Source organism: Pygoscelis adeliae, unplaced genomic scaffold (assembly GCF_000699105.1).
Source record: "Pygoscelis adeliae isolate BGI_AS28 unplaced genomic scaffold, ASM69910v1 Scaffold202, whole genome shotgun sequence".
NCBI lineage: Eukaryota > Metazoa > Chordata > Aves > Sphenisciformes > Spheniscidae > Pygoscelis > Pygoscelis adeliae.
In genome coordinates, this window is record NW_008824544.1 from 134,664 (window position 1) to 157,938 (window position 23,275).

Here is a 23,275-nt window from a genome sequence, read left to right on the forward strand (position 1 = left end):
TGTTGTACAAATAGTAGTTACTTTGTACTGTGTGAGCGTAAATAGGATGATCTCTATCCTGAGATCATACAGCATAAACAGGTGGCTGGAGAGGCTGGGGAAACCATGCGTCACTGGGCTTTTTAGGCTGGTCCTGTGTTGTATGTTAAGGCTTTCTTTTAATCAGTTTTTTAATATTTTTAATGGCGCAGAGCACACTTTCATGTCTGATGGTAAACAGGAGCACCAAACAGATTTTTCCTTCCCATTCATCAGATTAAATATCACTAATGTTGTTGTTTCTCTTTTATAGCCATTCTGAGCTAAATCTCCTAATCACTAGTTTTTCTGCTTTATAAGTTAAATGGCATCTTTGATGATTATGCTGTTTTTCTATGCTGTCCTACTCCTCCTCAGTAGGTAACTGTGAGTTTTACTGGGTTGAAGTTGCTACGGGACTTCAGTCATTTCTTGGTTTCTACGGGACACCCCCACCCCAAATATCAGGGCTTTTTCCGGCTCTTCAACAGTTTCTGCTTTCTCCCTTTCATAATATTTGAGTGTGATCTAAAATTTCTGTGCCTCAGATTGATGTACAAAAGCTCCAGCTTTCTCAGAACAGTTGTCTGTCCTGCAGTGCATGATTTGAATGTGCACGGCTGGACAGACTGTCCCTTTAAAGCCCACAGATCCATTTTCCTCCTTGCAGAACTATGGATACTTTTAAACTCCTCTTTTTCAAGGACTGTACAAGTGTTTATATGGGGAAAATTAAGTCATATTTTCAAGGCAGAACTTCTAAATTAAAGTTCTGAAGCCGTATGTTAGCACCGAAGAGTTGACTTTGCTTCCCATCTTACCTCACCCCAGTCTTTCTCATACCCACACACTTTTTGAGATGGGACTGCAGACTCCATCTGCTTGCTACAAATCATATGGGTACATCATCCTCAGCCCTGCCAGCCCGTACTGGGTCAGAGATACTGACGTCTTGTTTTATGGCCTTCTGGGAAACTTGCTTCTATTCCAGTTTCCTTTGTGCATCTTTAGTGGCACCTTGACCACCATCTGAGGACATCAGGTGTTGTGACCCTTAGCACGGCAGAGCCTAGAGTTTAAACCCTGACTCCCGGATGGGAGATATACAAAGCTGACTTAGCTCAAAGTTTCTAGACAAATTAGGAGAGAATTAAACACAAGGGCCAAGATCTTCAGGGGCAGGGGAGTCCTGGAAGCAGCTGGTAGTAAATGCTAAAAAGTGGTTGTGCTCCAGCTCTCTGCAGCATCTGTACTGGGCCTAGGAGGGGAACTTCATCTTCTTCACGTGACACTCGTCCTTGAGATTGCTTTAGGCTGCATAACCAAACAAGGTTTGAGTCATTAGTATTCCATCTCTATTTGCTTACTGGTTTCCCTTTTCTACCTTAAATATCTCCTCACTGCCCACCATACTGGCACCCTAAAGTTGTCCCGTTGCAATGGCTGTATCACCCAGTTGCACCTTCTGACTGATGGCAAAGAAGAACTTACGGAGCTTTGTCATAGCTTTTAGGATTTATCATAGTTCTCCAAGGCAAAATCCAGGAAGAAATTTGCCATTATACAAGGAAATACAGTTTGCACCACGTGGCTCTGGGAACCGTTTTGTGTTGCGTGTCGATCTGGTGTCTAATGCGGCAGGCAGGGCTTGCAGTGGAGCTGTCCTACTCTAAATAATACTTTTGCTTTCATCCTCAACAATTAATATTCAGCCTGAACTCAGAGCATATTTTAATTTTCATGTGTTGTGATCATTATGAAAAGGACTGGTGTGGCTCTGAGGCAAAGCAATACATAGCTGTGTGTGTGGCTTGGACGTCTCAAGTAATACCAGAAGTCTCTGCGACCTCTATTTAAAGTTACTCACTGAAAAGACCATAGTAGGATCATCAACCTTTTAAGTTTGGAGAACAAGTCTTATGAGGAGCGGCTGAGGGCACTGGGGTTGTTTAGCCTGGAGAAAAGGAGGCTGAGGGGAGACCTCATCGCTCTCTACAACTACCTGAAAGGAGGTTGTAGTGAGGTGGGGGTCGGTCTCTTCTCCCAAGTAACAAGCGATAGGACGAGAGGAAATGGCCTCAAGTTGCGCCAGGGGAGGTTTAGATTGGACGTGAGGAAAAATTTCTTTACTGAAAGAGTGGTTAAAGATTGGACCAGGCTGCCCAGGGAAGTGGTGGAGTCACCATCCCTGGAGGGGTTTAAAAGATGTGTAGATGAGGCGCTTAGGGACATGGTTTAGTGGGCATGGTGGTGTTGGGTTGACAGTTGGACTTGATGATCTTAGAGAATGATTCTATGATTCTATACGTAGCTCGTAACATGCAGAAACAAAAGCTTTTGTGACATGTTATGTTAAGAGAAAGTTAAACTTTCATTTCATCTGTGTTGGTAATGAAGTTCTGAATATCTGGTAATTATCATATGGAAACATTGTGTTTCAGTTAGCATGTCTCTGGAGTTTACTAGCATGGGATTGTTTGAGAATACCATGAATCACCATGGAAAGGTATGAGAAAAGTTTTTGGGGATTCATAGAATTTGATGAGTCAAAACTAGATGGACTAATGAGTTATTTCAGTTTCCTCTGTTAGAGAGAAGAGCTGTTTGGAGGCTTTTGGAGGTACTTAAGTACCTGTTCAACTGGAGGTTGAATTGTTTTGGGGCAACTCCATATAAAACATTGTCTTTAATGGAAGTACTTACAGATCTTGGTGAGGCCACAAAGTCTTTCAGGTGTCTGAAGAAAAAGCGTCAGATCGATGGTGCTTGAAATGGAGATTCACATCACACCATAAACCCAGCACAATGACAGTAACACAAGTTTACTCAAATAATGCAGCAGTGGTGAGGAAAATGCCTTTGCAGTGTAGCAAACAGTTTCTTCTCTACCATTTTGCTTCTTGGCTCCTTTGCTTGGACCAACATACAAAGCAGTGATGGTAGTGGCAGAGAAGTCTCCTTCTTTCTTGTTTCTGTGAATACGAGTACGTATTGCTCCTAGATTCAAAATGATCTCTGCATTCGAGCTTGTCTGGTGTGCAAATATTCTTACAACACACATCAGTTCAAAAGAGAAGGCTATTAATAACATTGGGTTAATAGCCATGAAAATATACTGTTGCTGAAGGATGAAGAAACCAATATTGGAATATAGGTTTTTTTGCAAGTGTCTTAACTGCACAGTAAAACAAGAAGAAAGTAGATTATAATCAAAGCATTTCCATCTTAGTTGTAAACAATTACAGCAATACTTGCATGGATGCCACATTAGAAGAAATTTACTGGATTCCGTTCTAATGCAATTAGAGCTAATTTTGTTCCTTAAATGAATAAAAGGTCAGCTAGTAAATCTAGTTTATCTCAAGTCCAGGCTTCAATAAATTGTTTTATTTAATTTGTTGTAAAAGATCTTATCCTTAATGGGCCTAGCTCTTATTAGTTTGCTTGGGTTCTAAAATATTTATGACCACCTTTTTAGATATGATTTGAATGATATGTTGGAAGGGTTTTTCACTGGGTTTTTTTTCCACTCCAGTGTTATCAAGGTAGATTGCTAACTGAGTTAGTATAGGAAGGAACTAGAGATGCTATCTTTTTAAAAACAAAACAAAACAAAACAAAAAACCACAGCTAATATAGACTTTTGAATTTTAAATCAGCTGCAAATGATGAGCAGAATTTAATCCTTCTATTCAATTGCATCATGGTTTCTTTTTGTCTAGTTATTTTTCCTAAGCACAATCATTTTTCATACACGTAAGTTTTTAAAAAACGAAACTATTGATGAGGTGTTGAGATTCCAGCTACTACCACAGTGGACATAAACTTCAGCAAAAGTATGTGTTGTAATTTTTGAGACATCAGATAAATTTATTCTGCATTTAAATACAGTTTTTAAGAAAAAACTCATGGCTTCTGACACCAATGCCAGACCACAAAGCAGAGTACCGCCCACTGGTGCTGTTTCAGTGCTTCTGTGATGGAGAAGCAGGATATAAATTTTTTGTGAAATCGGGTCTCCAAATTTACCTTAAAATGTCGGGCTTTTGCTCCAGTCTTGTGCTGCATCCTATCATAACTCTGCCATCAGCAGGGAACCTGGAAACCAGACATGAGAAGGGGAAAGACAAGTATTTTAACAGTGTTTAACTTGTAAACCTAACCTGCCACTCTAATGAAGTTGCCCCTTGTCTTACATATTTTTAAAGTGAGTAGATATGTGACTTTCTCCAAAAACAAATCGCACACATGCTCAGATATGTATGCACATGTGTCTATAAAAAATGTATATTAAATAACCTGTGGATTGTAAAATAAAATCCTAAAAGGATTAAGGGATAGAAAAAATTTTTGTTATCCAGATATTTAATTGACTCCACTAAAGCTTTTTATCGCTTGGTAGGATATTATCAGTCCAAGGCCTAACTTACGTTCGTTTGGAGGCTCGCTCGGCTGCATGATATCCCCATGACAAAAGCCACCAGCATCCTTTGTATGGAATCTCAGAGCCAAGTGGCATATATATAGACCAGATTATTTTGTGACCAGTAGATGTGACCTCTCTGTGTAATATTGGTGACCCAGAAGCATACTTTGGGACTAAGAGGACAGGGGAACCTGTCCTGTTGCTTTCTGTGTTATTACACCGAGTTTCTGTGATCATCCATTGAAGAACTTCTATCACAATAAGGTGCTCATAGCACGTATTTTATAAGTTGGCAAAATAGCATGTGTCTGAAAAAGTGGAAGCCTGAAAGGACATGTAGCTTGAGAAAATCTCGACATTGAAGCTATAACCCTACCTGAAACACAACTGGACTGTTGGAGGAGTTTATTTTTCATAAATTTACATGGTTTGGGTCATCACTGCTGCTGGCTCAAGATTTCGTTATTTTAAGTGCAACCACAGTTGGGCAACAGAATTGCAGTAAAACAGTTCTTCAGTCATACTTTTTGAGATTCTGTAAAACTATTATCTAACCTGCAGCATGCAGAGTATCACCAAGTTTATTATAAGGTAATGTTCTCCAAAAACAGATGCCTAAATGATGGATCTTCTATCTGCAACAAGCTTAATTTACGCAAGAGTTGAGCTGCAAACTCTCCAGAGATTGAATTTTCTTGGGAAAACTACACACACACATACACAATCAGACTTTAAAAAGGTAATGGTACCGAGGGAGGAGAGAAGAAGAAGGTACTAGCAAATCCATTGATAACACTTTTTATTGACCTGGTTGAAGACAAGCAATTAGGCAAGGATTGTGTTGGTGTTCCCCTAAGCTCACTGGGGATCTGTAGTTGCTGCTGTAACATGATTATGTATTTTTTGAAAACTGCTCAAACTCCCTGGGAGTTGTGGAAAAAAAGCTAGGTATCTAAGACAGGACTCTGCTATTAGCTTCAATTAAACTAGAATTCTGCCCTATGTAGTTTCCAAGAATGCATCTTATTTTTACGGTATCATCTTTGGTGGATATTCAAGGAGCTTTAGTTTTTAATAGGGTGGTTCTCGTATGGATAAATCAGACAGTGTGAAGAAACTTTTGAACTTTGGGTGCTATTTAGTGGAGAGCTACTCAGACTTTGATAATTTAGATTACTGTCTTCATAGTGTTTGCCCACAATAGCTGAATAATGGGGTTCATTAACCTCCCTGTGTAGGCATATCCAAATTGTTTGCCTCTAGCCTTGGCTCCCTACGTGTGGCTGGGGAGGAAAGGATTGGCTTTTTATTGACTTGTCAAGCCGTAGGTTTGCATTACCGGCCAAGTAGCTCATGACCCATTCCATTTATTTCACCGTTTTGTGGTGGGGAAACAGGTAAAGGAATCCTGCTGGAAGCCCCTCCTTCCGCACGTTTTTATGAATAAGAGCAGTGTTTGGAGCAGTTAAGGCACCGTGACCAAATCCTCCGAAAGACGTAATGCAAGCAGCATGGGGCTATTGTGGGGCACAGCTGTGGGCGGTGTTGGTTACCCTGCGAGACATTGCTTATTCAACAGAAAGCTCTGGAGGAGAACTTATTGTGGAATTAAATAGGAGGGAAAAAGTGATACTTTAGGGAGAAAAATGTGGAAGGGTAAACCACTGTTTGGGAAAATTAAACAATAGAGTCCGGGCAGCGAAAGTCTGTGTTTATTGCAGGACTAATGGGTATCCCAATTATCTTACAGTGTAGCACTTAGCAGAGAAAGACCATGTTAACCATCCGTTAACACAATTAACGCGCTGGGTGTCGATCCAGCTTCTGCTGTAAGACGGAAAGGAGCGTGTAATGGTGAAATCATTTTTGATATGATCAATAGACCACCTAAGTGAGGAGGCAGAGTAATGAAAAATGATCTTGCTCCTCTCCAAGGCTGCAGAGGTGTGCTTAAGGAATTCCAGTGATCTTTACAGCTTTCATAAATCTTTGTGTGGGTTTGTATGTGTATATACATACCCGCATGTTTCTGTTCTGTAGTCTTTTAAATTATAAGAGCTGGAGGACTGATTTTCAATGCTTTTTTAAATGCTGAATGTACTTTAATGAAGATATTGTCTCAGGTATGATTCATATCCCTTTCCCGATTGTTCTTTTTTTTAGTGTAACATATTGGCCCTGATCCTGCAGTAAAATCCCCATGTGTGGTCTTATATCCATCCAAAAGTCTCATGCACTTCAGTGAAGGTTCCCCAGCCTCTCCTTTGCTGCAGGATTGCAGCTTTTACATGAAAAAAATGAAACAACTGAAGAATACCATATCCCTTTTACCAAAAGAAGTAAATGATCATTTTTGTTTATATTTCTAGAGGTGATTTAGAAGAGTTTTTTCTTCCTTGAGTGTGAGTTATTTCCAACTTCTTCAACTTTTTTCGTATTTTTTTTTTAATTACTGAAGCCACCCAAACTAATTATTCATCCTGTTTATGGCAGGTGGTAGGCTGTGGCAAATTATTTTCATTTTGCTGCTGGCCACATTGGGTGATGACTCCAAAAGTGAATCCATAAAAAGGCTTGAGTCATTAGAAAGCAAAACAACTTACTGTGAGATTCTTTGATTTTGCTGCTTATTGCTCAAGAGTAAAAAAAATGTATACTGTATACCGCAATTAAAAAAAAAAAAAAATTCAGGCAGGTTTAGACACATAAGCGAATTGCTTGTGTAAATGAGCATGAGCAGCTGCCCTTATAAAGCACAACAGAAACCAATCAAATATGTGTGAAAGATTAGAAAGGCAGATGGGTATTTGTTTAAAAAATAGACTTTGCCTCCATAGAAGATGACTGCAAGAGAAAGGTACTGATTTGTTCTTGTCTTTGACAGAGGTGCTTCTTTTTATTCACTCTTTTATTGAAGCTTTTAAACAAAAGTGAGTAAACTATATAGACCCAAGGATTCACGTAATAGTTCCTGGGAGCTGGAGGTAGAGAAGAGGGCCGTAGACAAGTAGCCATCTGTAGACACAAAGGAAAAAGATGGTCCTACCTGAATTCAGTAAAGTTGTCCTGTGAGCAATTGATCTGTAACTGTACAGAACCTCCAAGTTCAGGACTGGCCGGTTTGCTTGGTTCTTACAAAAACATGTCTCAGTAACAAGCTGGAAATTACAGTTTTAGAGGTTTCTAAACCCATGCTGGCATAATTTTCTGTTAGTTAATAAAATTCATATTCTACACGAGTTCCCATTAAAGAGGGTAGATGTAGGACTGGTTTATGCACAGGCTTCTAGATCATGCATCCCATAACATTTCCCAAAACAAATGACAATAAAGGGCAGTTTGCAAGGAACACGAAAGGGAAAGTTTGCAAAGAGCTCATTGGCATAAACATGTTTTACCAGCTTCTGGTTTTGCTGTTGAGAGCTCAGCAGAAGGGGATAATGCCAGGTGGTTTTCACATCGAAGCTCTGAGCAGCTTGTTATTGATGATAAGAGAGAAAAGAAGATGAAAGATACCAAGACGCCACACTACCAGCTCAGTTTTGTTTTGTCAGACTGGCAATGAACCATCTGGACATGTAAGTCAGGATGGTGAGAAAGAATGGGAGGGAGATTTGAGAGTCATCGGCAGAAAGGTGTTTGTGGTTGTTGGGAGAAATACTCTGGTGTAACAGATACAGAGGGTGGAGGCCAAGGGCAGAACTCTGTTTCACTTAAAGCGATGGAAAAATAAACAGTAAAAAAACTGTAATTGGGTTTCAAGAGTGCAAATGTCCATAAACCAAAGGACTTAGCTAGAAATGTCAGCTGGACTGCAGACCTAAGGAATTCAAAAGTGTTGTTTTCTGCCTGTGGGAAGGGGACATTTGTAGCAAAATGACTACAGAGTGAATTGTGTGAATAACTCCTTCCAAAAGAACGTTAGGAATAAGCATCGTACCTCTAGGAGAAAAGGACTGTTAGCAAGGAAGTTACGTCTTCAAGGCAAAAGACTGTGGAGGTGAAGTCAGGCTTGGCAGAAGTCAAACTGAATTGAACGTTATGAAGGATATTCAGCAAACAGGAAAAGAAGGGAAGAAGGAGGACCATGGAAATGAAGACAGGGAGAAGACTAAGGATAATGTAGGTATGAGCCAAGAACAGAAAGAGTACTTTCCTTCTGATCCTACGTTCATTCTCTCCTTTACTGAGGGCTAGGACAAGATGGATAACAGCAGTAGGTTGACGGCACTGGAAATTACCATAATGAATCAGGAAGCAAAATATAGGGACCTTTATGCACTGAAATCAAGGAATGGGATAATCTTTCTCCCAAGTTCTAGAAGAACTGGGCTGTGAATTTTGCAGACTCAGTGACAAGTAATTTTTAATACATTTCTTTTTATTTTAAAATGCAATGTTTGTTAAATCTATTTTTAATAAATAATAGAAAAGACAGAAGTGCTGAAGAAGGGAAGAAAGGAAAAGTAATCTAGACACCCAGTGACAGCAGTACGCATAATTATAAAACAAATTTTGGAGGAAGGGCTGATTAAAGGCTTGGGAGTAATGGAATAAAACACAAGACGGAAGTGAGCCATACCAACAGGCTTGATACCAATCTTTGATAAAGCTACTGATTTTCGAGGTTCGCCTACTCCACTTGGCAGTCCCTGCGAGAGATGTGGCTGGCAGCAGCTGATTTTTGCCATGCATCTCAGGTATCTGTTTCCACCACCAATGCTGAGAGCAGGTGCCTCCACCTCCCACCACTGAGCGATTTCTACTGGACTGGGGAAGCCGTCGCTGGGTGCAGGATCAAATCGCTTCCCCTCCAAGGGAAAGTCTCAGCTGCGGCGGAGAAGAGGTGGGACACTCGCATATGCGTAGCTGGCATAAAGTTGACGTCTGTCCTACCGTTGGGAGAAGGGATGCTGTCTTCTGGATGAATAAAAGATGGCAAATCTCAGCTGGATTTCAGGAAAACATTTAATAATATCACACAGAACATTCATAGTGAAGCTGGCAAAGACGGGATTAGCAGAGGAACTGCTCAGTAGTAAGGAACTAGCTCAAAGGAAGACAGCAACTGAGAGTTGTAAGAGAGCTTATCTAACCAGAGAGGAGGTTAGTAGTGAACATGCTCAAGGATGTATTTCAGGACTGGTTTGATTTAATAATTTCATTTAAAATTTTGTCACAGAAGGAGGTAGAACACTGATGTTTTTTGTTGGCAGTAAGGTTGAAGGACCATGTCAGTACAAACGAGGATCTGATGATTGTCTGGAAAGAACTAGATCACCTTGAATAGGAGGGAAAAATGGTATTTAATTCAGTAAATGAAAAATTGCAGTTAAGGGTTTGCATTTGAAGTGTATCAATACAAACTTCAGCCAGAAGTAAAGAGCTGATCAGTAGGTGTATCGCTACGGTAGGTGCATTAAGTGGGTGAGGGATCATTAGTTCATCACAGAATGACAGAGTTGCCAACATGATAGCATGCATTGCAAGAGGTAATTTTAGCAGAGATAGTGGAAGTGTCCGGGCCATCATATGAGAACCTGTTGATACTTCATCTGAAACGTTATATTCATTTCTTGAAGGCAGCTTGTATTCAGGAAGGATGAATTGGGAAGGGCAGGTGCAGAGGAGGGCCCGGAGCACTGTTAGGGGGAGCATAGGGGTGTCTGTGTTATGATAGGAGGGGAGAGCAACTTTGTGTGTTTAGTCTAGCATGTGAAGAGGGGATATGATTGCTGGCTACAAATACATCAGGCAAGTAAACATTTTGGAGGGAGAAAGCTATTTAAGCTAAAGAACAATGTTGGCACAAAAACAAATGGGAATTATTTGGCTATGAACATAGGCTGGAAATTAGAAGAGGTTGCTATGCCACCAGAGCAGTGAGACCCTGGAACAGAGTAATGGTGGGGACAAAAAGATTAACCGGTTTTAAGATGAAGCTCAATAAACTTGTGAATGGGATTAGGTGACACAATGCCTGCGAAATCACTAGACTCAGTTGCCCAGGAAGGATGTTTGCAGGGTTTTGCCGTACTGATGAAATGGCGAATGGGCTGTTGAGCTCCATGTGCACCGTTGAAGGTCAACACGCTTACATGAAAGTTGTGCCATTTGTATGAGACCAGGCAGTGTCCACAAAAATGGGCGATACCTTGGAATAAGTGTTCAAAATTAATTTTCCTTGATAGAGAAGAATATCACATTGCAGGCAATTTATCACATGAAAATATTTATATTTTTTTAATTTCAAGTTTATGTACTGAAGTCTTTTCACTTGCAAAATTGCTGGGGGCTCTGCTGGAGGTTTGATAAATTTTGGCACTCTGCAAATGCACGAGTTGGTCATAGCGTGTATTTGTGGAGCTTATATTTGCCAATATGACTTGTTTTCCCAGAATAAAATATTCAGCAGGGCATAAGAGATAAAAACTAAATTTCCCTTTCTAAAAGTAATATGGGAATTAGCCTACATTACAGAGCTTAAATTACACTGATTCTCCTCCAGGGTTGGAATAAAATTTTCAAAATCACCTCTAATCTGTGAAGAATCTAAACCATATGGAAATCTTCCTTATTCCCCTGGGTGTTTTTGTCATTCTTACCCATAGGTCTTAGAGTACTTTATTTTTTTCTGGTGCAACAATCTCAGTTCCAGGTGTGAGATTTTTCAGTAATAAAATAGTTACACCACTTAACTTTCTAGCGTCAAGGAACTTGTATCAAGGGAGTATCAATACGAATAGATAATAATATCACTCATAATAATCCAAGTGGGTTGTACTAGTTTTAATTATGTCGGTGCAGTTGATGGTGTCATTTTCCTATGTACAAAGACCCCTTTAGCTCCTGCTCCTTGCTTAAAAATGAGTCATGGGTTCAGAAAAGAATTAGGACTTTTCAAATGTTGTTTTTCCTTAGGGCAGAGAAACAGCTTCTTTGGAGCTCTGCCTCTGAGAAACAAAGATTGCTGTGATTTTTTACTAGACCTTTCGAAGTACTGATACAGCGGTTTTTTGGAGCTCGAGCTCGTCACCCGTAGCAATCATTCAGCCCTGTGGTTCATATCCTATTTTTGAAAAGCCATTTCCTTTTGGTGCACGTCTTTTCCCTGTGTTTATGTGAAGCAGTCAATGGGGCTCTCAGCCGTAAGGATCAGAATGAAATCAAATAAATTACTTCCAAAGATAGGAAACCATTTCACACCTTGGAGCCTCATTATGCTCCAGATGTAGCGTGTTACAGCTCATGCCAGTTAGAGCCGATTATAAAACAACTGACCTGTCGCGACACTTAAAATCTTGGTAGAATTTGCACTTTGCCTGCAAGCAGACAATTTGTTTTCATCCTGTTTGGATCTGCAGCTGTGTACGAGGTGATTGCCCCAGAGTAATGGTGACAGTGGGTTTTCATTCACTCTACCATTATGAAGAGGTGTATCGATGCATGCGTTCAGTTATAAATGTGCCAAGGCTCTGTAAGAAATACAGTTCCTGTTAGTGTTTAAAAAGAACTCCAAAGTGAATTTAGGTTGAACACAACCAGATACACAATGTTTACATTAATTCTGTGTTTTTTAAAGGGAGTGGTAACCTTTAGATGTGATTTATGGAGGTTCTTATTACCACATCTATTCCAAGGGTTTTCTCACACCCCTTCATTCTGGAGGAACTATTTTGATACAAAAACAACTTTAATTGACTTTTTATCTGTCAGTGTAGAACGTGTTTGTGATATATTGTCAGGCAAGCAGCCTGCAGAGAAGTGGAATTCTTGTCTGGGGCCTCTGAGTGTGTTGATGGTGGTTGATGTTCGTTTGTATTTGATTACCTCAAAAAATATTAATCCAGCCTGGTTTAGAGTTTTTGAATTGGGGTGGGGAAGGAGGTGAAAATTTGTCTTATTTAGTATTGTACTTGCAGACTTTTCATGTACAAGTGCTGATTTTGGAAGCGTATGAAAAACACATTTGGGAAAGAAGATAACAATATACGTATGGTGATGTCCAAATGTAGAGTTCAAATCCTAGCAGGGACCTAGGTAGCAGGAGGATCGAAGCTTTGCTGTAGTGAGTACCACCTCCTTGCAGTGTGCTTTGTGCCTCACTTTTCCTGTCTATAAAATAAAGCTCATAAATCTTGCCATCATTTACATAGTGTTTTGATATCAGGTTTCTCTCCAAGTCTGAAGTAACACTAATTATTAGCCGTGGAACTGCTATTTCCCTTTGATTTCTCCCCACCTCCATATTGCCATGAATGCAGCCCCTTCTTCAGGACGGAGGACAGGCTAAACCACCCTCACTGAGATTACTCCATCACCTCTAATGGTGTAGCACAAAGCCATTCATTTCTCCACTCTGGAGTCTAACGTCTCTGAACTTCATTAGCCCAAGGGAGTGGTAGGCCCAAGTGTGCTCCGAAATGCTGATCTCCTGTTTTGATAACTGAGCTCTAAAATCAAGATAAACAAGCTGCCCTATATACTGAACATGTCCTAATTGCACACTTCAAGCAAACCAGACAATCAATGAGTGTGTGTCGCCCACTAATGAATATTTGTAGTTTTGGAAGATTTCATATGTGACGTTCCTTGTAGCTTCTGCAGCTATTAGCAGACTGGCTTTGAAGACCCCATTCAGGAGGAGAACCTGCCTTTATCTAGACCAAGAAACTATGTAATTTAATTTCATATGTTAGCTGGGCACGGTCACTCTTATTCAAATTATATTAGCTAATACTTCTTTAAAACTGTTTACACTGTGTGCAAAGTTGTGTTTAAAATCCTATTAGCTAATACATTTCCTAGTCTAGACTCAGGGAGGGTTGACTCCCTGAAGCGCTCAGAGCAGGACTTTGTTTACTTGGAGGGGGTAGAAGAGGGAGGTGGGGAATGAAGGGGTAATGGTGTTTGAAACCACCCAAATTATTTTTGCTGTGCCAAATATTTTGCTGTCTGTCCCTCTCCTCGCTTTTATTATTACTAAGACTTTTTTTATTGAGAGGTGGCTCTCAAGTCATGAGGGTAACTTTGGAAACCATGGGAGTATTGCCACCAACCAAGGTCTTGGGCGTTCAGCGTTGGGAGCCAGGGTTCTCTGTGGGAGCAGTGGAAGGACGAAGGCACAGAATAAGCATCTGAGTCAGGGCGGTCAGTCTGGCAGGAGCCCCAGGGAGCCACGCGCTAAGGCTTTCATTGAACCAGAAATTCAAGAGCCAAAGAGAAAACTTTCTTGGTGGGAGATAACAGTGGCTTCTCAGATGTACCCCACTAACAGGAGAAAGAGGCTGGATTTGATGTGTAGATTGCTCACAGGGTGGCCTGGTAATAGGACTTCCTTCCTTCTGCGAGTCACAGACAATTTAAGTTATGAGTCCTGCACTTTGACTCACAGTCTAGCACCTTACTGACACATATAGAGAGCCTGAGCTCCCAGATTAGGTACCTGAAGCAATCGCTAGGACGTCAAGTGGTGTGAATGCCTTCAGTGTTGCTGATGGAAAATCATCTAACGCCTTTTAGACTCTGCTCCACTCTAAGTTTCTAAACTTCCTTGGTTTTGGTTTTCTTCCCCTAGTCACTCATAGTAGGTCTCAGAAGGGAGGTGTGATGCTACAGTTGGCAGGTTAGGCAGGAATACCAAACCCATTGCTCTGTTTCCTTTTACTAAGTCTGTTTTTACTATAACTTGCCATAGTTCTGATTTAGTAGTGCAAGTGGCATATCTTGGGAGAAAAACGCTATTATCTCAGCCAGGCATTAAATACTGTATAATTCCAAGCCTTTCTCAAATGATGGCTTGGATTATTGACTTGAAATGCAGACAATGTCTCTGATCGTAGTGATACTGCCTTTTGAGTATCGTAAGAGAGTTGCAGTAAACGCTAAAGTTTAATGTAAAATTCCCATTGACGGTGGAGCTGGACTTTCCTGGTTCTCAGGAGTGGTTGGAATTTGATTTTCGTCATGGTTTTCCTACTGATGTCTCCGTTTTTTGCTTTCTTAAGATACCCTCCTCTCTGGAATGTCTAACCTTTCTTTAAATCGCCTTCTTCCTACAGTCCCATCACAAATCAATTGCACTCCCACAGTTACCATTCAAATATAAATAAGTTAGTTAAATGATGTACCAAAATGTGGTAAAACAAATAGACCTATCCTGTGTTTTGTCTGAGGGGTTTTTTGTTTTGTTTTCTAAAACATCCTTTCCATTCTCTTTATGTCTCTAATCTAGAGCCTTATAGTAAGGGCTTTTTCTGCCTTGTCCATTAAATTGCATGCACATCAGTAACGTTGTGTATCAACATTCATTAATAAATGTTGCGTCCTCTATGTATCCCCCTTCCTGGGCAAGATTATTCTATACTGTGTATTTACTAGAGCTACATCCTGTCTACTTCAGCTACTCAAGAAAGTAGCAATATTTTAACTGCTGAGTATATAGTGTGCGTCATTTATTTGTCCTGACTAGATCCACTGCTGATTTCATAAACATTTGGGGAAAGAAATACCAAACTAGCAAATATTTGGAGAACCCCCAAAGATCTTAAGAGGATGATATCGTCTCTCAGTTTGAAGATTAAAATCAGTGCTGTTCACAGCTGATTAACTTTCCTTTCTAATATTTCCCACAAATTGAGCTAACGTAATAAAATTTAACAAAACAAGGTTTAGTAAAGCCACAGAGAATATTTATATGACAGCGAGCTATAGAGTGGCTCAGGCTGTCCTGGAGTTCACTTTGTAATGGCTCTGTGCTTTATCCTGTTCAATGGATGGGTGTAGCAATGACAACAGTCCTTGTGTTGGGTTGAAACAGCCTCTTTGATGACTCAAAAGTGATACGAATTAGCTGCACTATATTTTCTTTATATCTAGTTGGTGATCGATCGTTGCTTTCTTTCCCATCAATTCTAACGGTTCTCATTTTTGGTCCTACAGAGTCATCAGCAAAGTGGTGCCAGCTCCAGAGGCCAAACCTTCTACTCCTGTGAGCCGGCCCAAAACACCTCCACCTGTGCCGTCACCGGTACCAGCTCCCGTTCATGTCACCCCTCCTCCAGCTCCTCCTCCTCCTCCTCCACAGGCTACTGTCTCGCCGGTCCTGATCCCACCTCCCTCTCCAGCTGTCTCAGCAGCAGGAGGCTCCAAAGCTCCGGTTAGGAGCGTTGTGACTGAGACCGTCAGTACTTATGTGGTAGGTAACGCATACTGCCATGCTTTGTCCCAGTGCCAGTGACATTCATCTCTTGAATTGTTGAGCTCCTGGGTGACTCATCATCTCAAACTGATGGTACCTGGGCTTGTCATGTTGCTCTCTATCAAGCTACTCTTTATCTGGCCCTTGCTTCCATGTACGTGTTTTGAGGGGTTAATAATTAAAACACTACTACTTTGTCATGGTTTAACCCCAGCTGGCAACTAAGCACCACCCAGCTGCTCCCTCGCTCCCCCCACAGTGGGATGGGGAGAGAATCAGAAGAGTAAAAGTGAGAAAACCCGTGGGCTGAGATAAAGACAGTTTAACAGGTAAAGCAAAAGCCGTGCACACAAGCAAAGCAAAACAAGGAATTCATTCACTGCTTCCCATCGGCAGGCAGGTGTTCAGCCATCCCCAGGAAAGCAGGGCTCCATCACGCCTAACGGTGACTTGGGAAGACAAACAACATCACTCCAAACGTCCCCCCCTTCCTTCTTCTTCCCCCAGCTTTATATGCTGAGCATGACGTCATATGGTGTGGAATATCCCTTTGGTCAGTTGGGGTCGGCTGTCCCGGCTGTGTCCCCTCACGATTTCTTGTGCACCCCCAGCCTGCTCACTGGTGGGGTGGGGTGAGAAGCAGACAAGGCCTTGACTGTGTGTAAGCACTGCTCAGCAGTAACGAAAACATCCCTTTTAGTGTTATCAACCCTGTTTCCAGCACAAATCCAAAACATAGTCCCATACTAGCTACTGTGAAGAAAATTAACTCTGTCCCAGCCAAAACCAGCACATACTTGGACTGAATTTTTTCTGTGTTCCCAGGTCAATGTTTAAGTTTCTTCTAGCAAGTCCAGTTATATCCCACTTGGTATTTTCTGCTAACTGAGCTAGAGCATTTATTTTTGGAGGTGGAGATTTTTTTATAGATGCTTTTATAAGTGCTGAATTGAAACCTCAAATGTCAAACGCGCCATAGATTTTGCTGTCAGTCAGGTGAAGTACAAAACCCTCATACAACATCAAGAATTTGACTTAGCCCTCATTTGAAATGTGGAGAGTCCACTAATCTCTTTTCTGGTTTCCTCAACATACAGAAATTGCAAATGTGTGTGCCTCTCAGAAAGTCCGTAGACAGTTCATTAGTCTACAGTTCATTAGTCTGTTTGACATATCCTCTGAACTTGGGCTCTCTCCAGTAGCATTAAGACTTCTTCATTCCTTTAGAAAAGTCTCTCATCCGACATGATGTAGGAACTGCATTCTCTAAAAGAACATGGACATACCTCTGGGCAGGACAAGGATTGCTGTGCTACTGAAAATTTCTGCTTTAGATGCAATGTAAAATGGAAGTCCTGACCGTTTCTGGTCATTGAAGAGCAGCAGATACCATTAACAACGGTAGCAGTGGTGTTATCCTCCCTGTCCTGGTTAAGTTCCAGCTGACACCTTGCTTATCTATAGTGGGTAGCAGTTTAAAAATCTCACCATTTAAAACACCTGAAACTTGCTTTTATTACAGAGTTTCCTGTGCTTTAATTGCAACGTATGCATGATTCTTCTCTTTTAAATTCCTGTTTTTATAATGATTCCTAGTGTAAATCTACCCTGCCGTTTCTAATGGAAAAGGTGCTCTTCCCTGCTGGACTTAAACTCTTGTATCGTGTTACTGGTCTCTATTTAAACAGCTGCTACATTTCACTCCCCGAGTTGGTTACAGCACTAGATGACCGCCCATAGGCTGTGCATATCTTTAGGGTGCAGGATACACATCCTCACCTTCTGTATCACAGGTGTAAATGCAGTGTCACTCTTCATATTACAGTAGTGCCCAGAAGCTTGGACATTCACTGTAAGAGAGAAACATTTCCAAAATGCTGTACTACGTCCCATTTTCTTCAGTAAGCATTAAAAGCAAATAGATGATGTTAGTTTAAAGAAGGAAAACCTAGAGCTTTTCCTAGGTATTTCCAGTGGTAACGCTCTTAGCACCTTATGGAGAATTCAGAGGACACGTAGGCTCCAGGTTATTTGTTTATTTTAAAACATTATAGTTGACACCAGGGCTTTACTGTGTTAGGATCCAACTCTATGCAAGCAGAGAGACTCCTGATGTGAGATGTTTATAAGTCAAAAGGCTGAGAGAGAGGTTGGGGAAGAAGGGAATAATTAATAACTATTAGCCCCTTGTACGAAGGGAATCCAGGACACAGAATGATGAAATGGCTTTCCCCAGGTCTCACGGGAAAGCTCTTCTAGAGATAAGATTGGAGCCAGTGTGACAGAGGTGCGCAACTCCCTTCTGCAGGGGAGGACAGGAGGATGATCTTATAGTTTAAAAAAAACAAAAGATATGATGTAGGATCTCCCTGTAGGATAGCATCTCAGTAAGTGTGCTCTGATCATTAACTCTCAGCGGTTTGTACTGAAATAGCATTCGGCAATCACATGCTGTCCCTCCTTCCACGACCCTTGGCTCATTAAGGGATGAGAAGTTACACAACATTTTTAACATCCTCATTCAGCAGTCCAATTTCTTGTTTAACAAACAGGCAGAAGTTTCAGTGATTATAGACCACCCTGTCCCTCTCCAGCCCCTGACAGCCTGAGACGGGTATTCTGCAGACAGACATCCCCCCCGAAAAACTAAGTTTGGGAAAGTTAGGGTATCTACCTTCTAATGGGGCAATATCAGGCAGCGCTGCCTACACCTGGCACCGCCAGTGCCTAAAACAGGCAGCACCGTGGATGGGGTGCCTGCCAAGTGCCAGTGCCGGAGGATGGTGCGGGTGCAGCCAGGTTGCTCAAGCAGGTTGTAGAGGGCTGTAGCTGTCAGCCCGACAGCCCGCAGCATTGCTTCTCTGCAGCACCACGGCACAGCATCTCCTCCTTCCCCAGCAGGATTACCCCACAGAAATGACTACGGACCTCCTCATGCCAAGCGCAGACAGTTTACCTGCGGAGCAGATGCTTCTCTACCAACTTAAAATGACTTTGCAGATGCGAGATTAGATGCGTAGATAGGAACGATCATTGCAATCATTCAGCTTTAAAATCCAGCTCATTGTATGACGTTGCCTACTCCATTTCGCTGTTGGGAAGGGGATTGTTCCCTGCTTAATATTCCTGGGCTTTGTATTTTCTAGTTTTCAATCACAAAAAAAAATTTAGGGCTTTAAGAGGAGTCAGTCGAGAGTGATGTGTTGGTTGCAGCTCTGGTACATTCCTATTGATTTTTTGGGAAGTGGCGTAAGACGTACAGACCACCGTGTAAGTGGCTTTTTTTTTTCCTAAGAGCATTTGGGGCTTTTTGTCTACTACTTTTTAATATCATTTTTGTAAGCTGTACAGGTAGCAAAAAGTCATTGCCTTAGATACGTGTAAACACACTAATGCACAAAAGCTGGGAACAAAACGGTTTATGTTTTTGAGATTCAGTGATAATGTGCAAATCTTCATAAAGGAATGATGAAATTAGGGTAATAAGCCAGACATTTTGTACTTTGTATTGTTAATTGTACTTTTTTGGGTGGATTTCGTGACATTTTGCATGTATGTTTTTTACCAAAGAACTGTTAAAGAAACCACTTGAAATTGAAAAATACAAATAATGGGTCTAGCAGGATATAAACATTAAAAAAAAAATTCATAAAGCTCTGAATATGATAAATCCAGTAAGCGGCTGCCTAATACTGTAAATGATCTGCCTCTCTTGTTTCGTTTACCCTTTAGTAAATTGTACTGTGACATAAATGTCATAAGGGGAATGGAAAGTTACTCAGTAACAACTTTTTTTATATCCTGATCTTATCAGCTAGTTGAAGTTGAAGACTTTGGCTAATAAGTAATACGGCAATATATACACATGGCACGGTATATTTTACATGCGTGTAAGACTGTTATCTTACGCAGGAGGCTGCCGTTGCTTGTTCTTGCCATTAACAGGGTAGAATTTAAAAAGTCGCGGTAGTATAGACAGAGAAGGAATTGTGTCCTTAAGCCCTGGCTGCTATATGTGAAGGCCTGTGCTTAGGTCGGGTGGTATAACTGGCTTTACTGGTTTACAGGACAATACAGAAAAATGCATGCTTTTGTCAACAAGTACAGTATGGAAAAATAAATTAAAACCTAACGCCAAGCACTTATGATCAGAGAATTCATAAATAACAACGGTGGCCGCTGAAGAGCTCTGACAGATGAGCAAGAAACTTTTTTTTGTTTTTTTTCTAAAATGTCAATTTTGCTGCCTGCTTAGCCCTGAAAACCAGCTAACTTTCCTTTTCTTTGCACCAGATCCGAGACGAGTGGGGTAACCAGATCTGGATCTGTCCTGGCTGTAACAAGCCAGATGATGGCAGTCCAATGATAGGTTGTGATGACTGCGATGATTGGTATCACTGGTAAGTTGCTCTCATCCATCCTATTCTGCCGTTCCCTGGCAGATTGGGGCTATATTATTAAAAATCTTCTTTTTTTTTTTTATGGTTTGTGACGCCGGGAATATTTGAATGGCTTTACTGTGTCCAATTTAATAATCTGGATCTGGAAGATATTTTTGTCTCTGTTTCTCTGGAATTTGAAAAAGCAGATTTTCAGCTGTGAAGGAGAGTTACTTTTTAATTAATGGGCATTGGTGATAACAGTTGTTTTTGAAACTGCTGGGAAATACTGCTGATTCCGGTCATTTTGTGAGAACTACAGGATTACGAGCATAGCGTATACAGATAGACATTTCAAATTACGAAGCATTGTATGAACAGTAATATAAATGTCAACTCTTATAAAAGGGTTGGAGGGAATTAATCACTTTTTAGGCGTTTTCTTAAGCAGCTACATAAAATCATAGGGTTTTTTGCAGATGTGTTAAAGAAGCATTTGAAATTATTTTCAATCTAGCCTATTGTACCTGAAAGTGCGCTCGTATTTTCTATTAAAACAACATTTCTTATCTGAGTGTCCTTTCGATGTATTTTTTTTTGTTTCAAAGCAAGTGTGTTTTAGGCTTCTGTTCGATCATTATATTCATTAAGATAATGATAATATAATTGCTATATTAATTGGAAGGCCAGATCCTGTCTCCCACTGAAAAGTTTCATTTCTTTGGGTAAGGAACAAAAGTGACGTTACTCCACTGAGATGACACGATATTTTCCTGTCCTTCACAGGCCTTGCGTTGGGATTACGACTGCACCCCCAGAAGAGATACAATGGTTCTGCTCCAAGTGCGCCAACAAAAAGAAGGATAAAAAACACAAGAAGAGGAAGCACAGGGCACACTGAAGACTTCGCAGGGGACTGAAGCCGTGCGGTCGCCGCGGCACCTTCTGCCCTGACTCCGTTGCGGGGGGGTCCAGCCTGCTCGCGTCTCACCCCCCGTCACCAACTGTTAGGGTTATGACTCTGGAGTGAATCAGGGGCGAGGAGATGCTCTCCCTTGGGGGCTGTTGCGTTTTGCAGACCGTCCGAGCCCAGGGGGTTGGATTTTGGTACATTCTGATGCCGTCTTTCACCTACCGAGGGAAATTTGCACAGAGCAATACGAAGACTTCAGTAGTTCATGGTACCGCTCCCGCTCCTGTGGCTCGGCAGCAGCAAAGATGAATGTTGTAAATACAGATATCTGTCCTATTCCTTCTCGATTTGTTATTAATCCCTCTTGAACCTTTGCAGTAAGGTGCTGAGAGGAGGAGAAAATGTAAATTGCAGTAAGTTGTAAACTGAGGAGACCTTCTGGAATGATTTCTGTAGTCTGGATACAGTTCAGCCTCTACTCCTGCTGAGCCAGATAATCATAATGTGGAAATAAAAAGTGGCTGGTAAATATTTTTGTGATGAGAATATATGAAGCTTTTTTCCTTGATTTTTAGTACTAACATAAAATAAACACGTTCAAGCTTTTGTGATATATCTTCTATTTTTTAAAAAAAAAAGTTTCTATTGTGTCAATTTTTTTCTTCCGTGTGAATTTATTTCAGTGGACCTGTAATATATTTTATACTTTGGTTTTTGTTTTTTAGTCTTTGTCGATGTACTTTTTCATTGCTTGTACATTTCATTGGTGTGTAAAAACACTTCCCATTAAAAGATTTTCACACGTGTAAATACCCGATATTTATAAAGTACTTTTTTTTTATTATTATTATTATTATTTTTTAGGGCTTGAGGATTTTTATTTTTGTTTGCTGAGAATACAAACCTAGCAGCTATTAAAGGCCCGTGCGACATACGCCTGTCCTTGTGGCTTCAAGGGACTGGCGAGATCTGCCCCAGTGGTGCGCGCAGGAGGCGTTGGCCAGCACCGTAATTAGGCCTCGATTCAGATACTTAAACGTGTGGTAACTTCCTAAGGAGTGAGTAATCCTGTTGCCTTCAAGGAGCCTGTTCCCACACTTCGTTATACATGGGCTTAAATGCCTTCTGAATTGAGAGCTTAGGCCAGGGGGCTCCGCACTTTTAATGGTGGCTACGGCGTGTTAATCTGTGGCTGGAACCGAGCTTTTTTTCTTTTTTCTTCTTTTTTTTGTAGCAAGCGGTAGTGAGTTTGCCAAAACGATCGGGCTCGTGTTTAGATGGAGGAGATGCAGAATGGCGTCACGCAGAAGATGGATTACTCTGCTTTGTGTATCCACTTGGAAAGACCAATAAAGTGAATACGAGTTGTATCCCCCATTGAAAATGAGGGGGGAAATTGCAAAGAAAAAAAAAAATAAGGCAGTGTTAGATATTGTAATGCAATGGGTCTCCGAGCTAAGTAAAATACAAGAATAAATCTGGAAAAAAAATACACCTTTTGTTTCCAAAGCGATTTTAGGCTTCATTGGTTAATTTGGGGATATTTCTACTTTAAACCATACAGTGAGAAACATCAGATGTTTGAGAATATGGCCCTTTCACCTGTTGCGCAGATATTAAGAGTTATTTTTTAAATGCATCCAAATTGATATTAATGAGAATGAATTAGTCATGTTTTTAAAACTACCAGTCCAGTTAGGGAAATGAGGCTTTGCTGATAAAACTGTTAAATTGCAAATCAGTGGAGATACGGATGAAATTGGTTTATTAAAAGTGCACTGTTACTTTCTTTGTTCAATGCCATCTCATTTATATTCTGTCCCTGCTAATTACCAGTCAAGAAAGTTCTTGTGTTTGATATGTTTTTTTTTATTTTAAATTGTTGGATGTTGCAAACCTGATTCTTGGTTTTTTCCGTGTGTAATGTGCAGACATACAAAAAACACAGTCTTTGGTCATTTCTGGTCAGAATAATAAAGAACTAGCTTTTGGTAAGTTGTTTATCCGTTTCCTCCTCCCCTCCGTTAATCAGAACTTCTCACATTTAATCAACTAAATTATTCAAGGTGCCGTGGGAGGGCTGAACTTTGCCATTTCGACGGCCGTTCAGCTATTTCTATGCGTGCTTGTGCGTTGCTGCTGCCGGGTTGGTTTCCTACCCTGGGTTTTATGATTTTATAAATGACCCCTGCGGCAATAAAACCAAAGCATCATTTTCAGGAGGCTTGTGTGGCTGACGGGATTAGTAACGGGAGAAGGAGCCCTTCACCTCCGGGTCATCGGTTTGAAGCCAGCCTTGGTCCGTAGCCGTGCAGAGCCTGCCTCCCCTTTCACTTACG

At 40.9% G+C, this 23,275-nt stretch overlaps 1 protein-coding gene across 1 annotated transcript in view; it reads left to right on the top strand.

Moving 5' to 3' along the window:
- The window catches only part of TAF3 (TAF3 RNA polymerase II, TATA box binding protein (TBP)-associated factor, 140kDa), a 109,786-nt gene extending 86,857 nt beyond the window's left edge, over window positions 1-22,929 (top strand). The window contains exons 4-6 of the mRNA XM_009321742.1: window positions 15,386-15,641; window positions 19,938-20,044; window positions 20,810-22,929. Of these exons, the coding sequence (XP_009320017.1) occupies window positions 15,386-15,641; window positions 19,938-20,044; window positions 20,810-20,924 (478 nt within the window). The 3' untranslated portion in view covers window positions 20,925-22,929. The remainder of the gene's footprint in view (window positions 1-15,385; window positions 15,642-19,937; window positions 20,045-20,809) is intronic.
- Window positions 22,930-23,275: the final 346 nt, after the last annotated feature.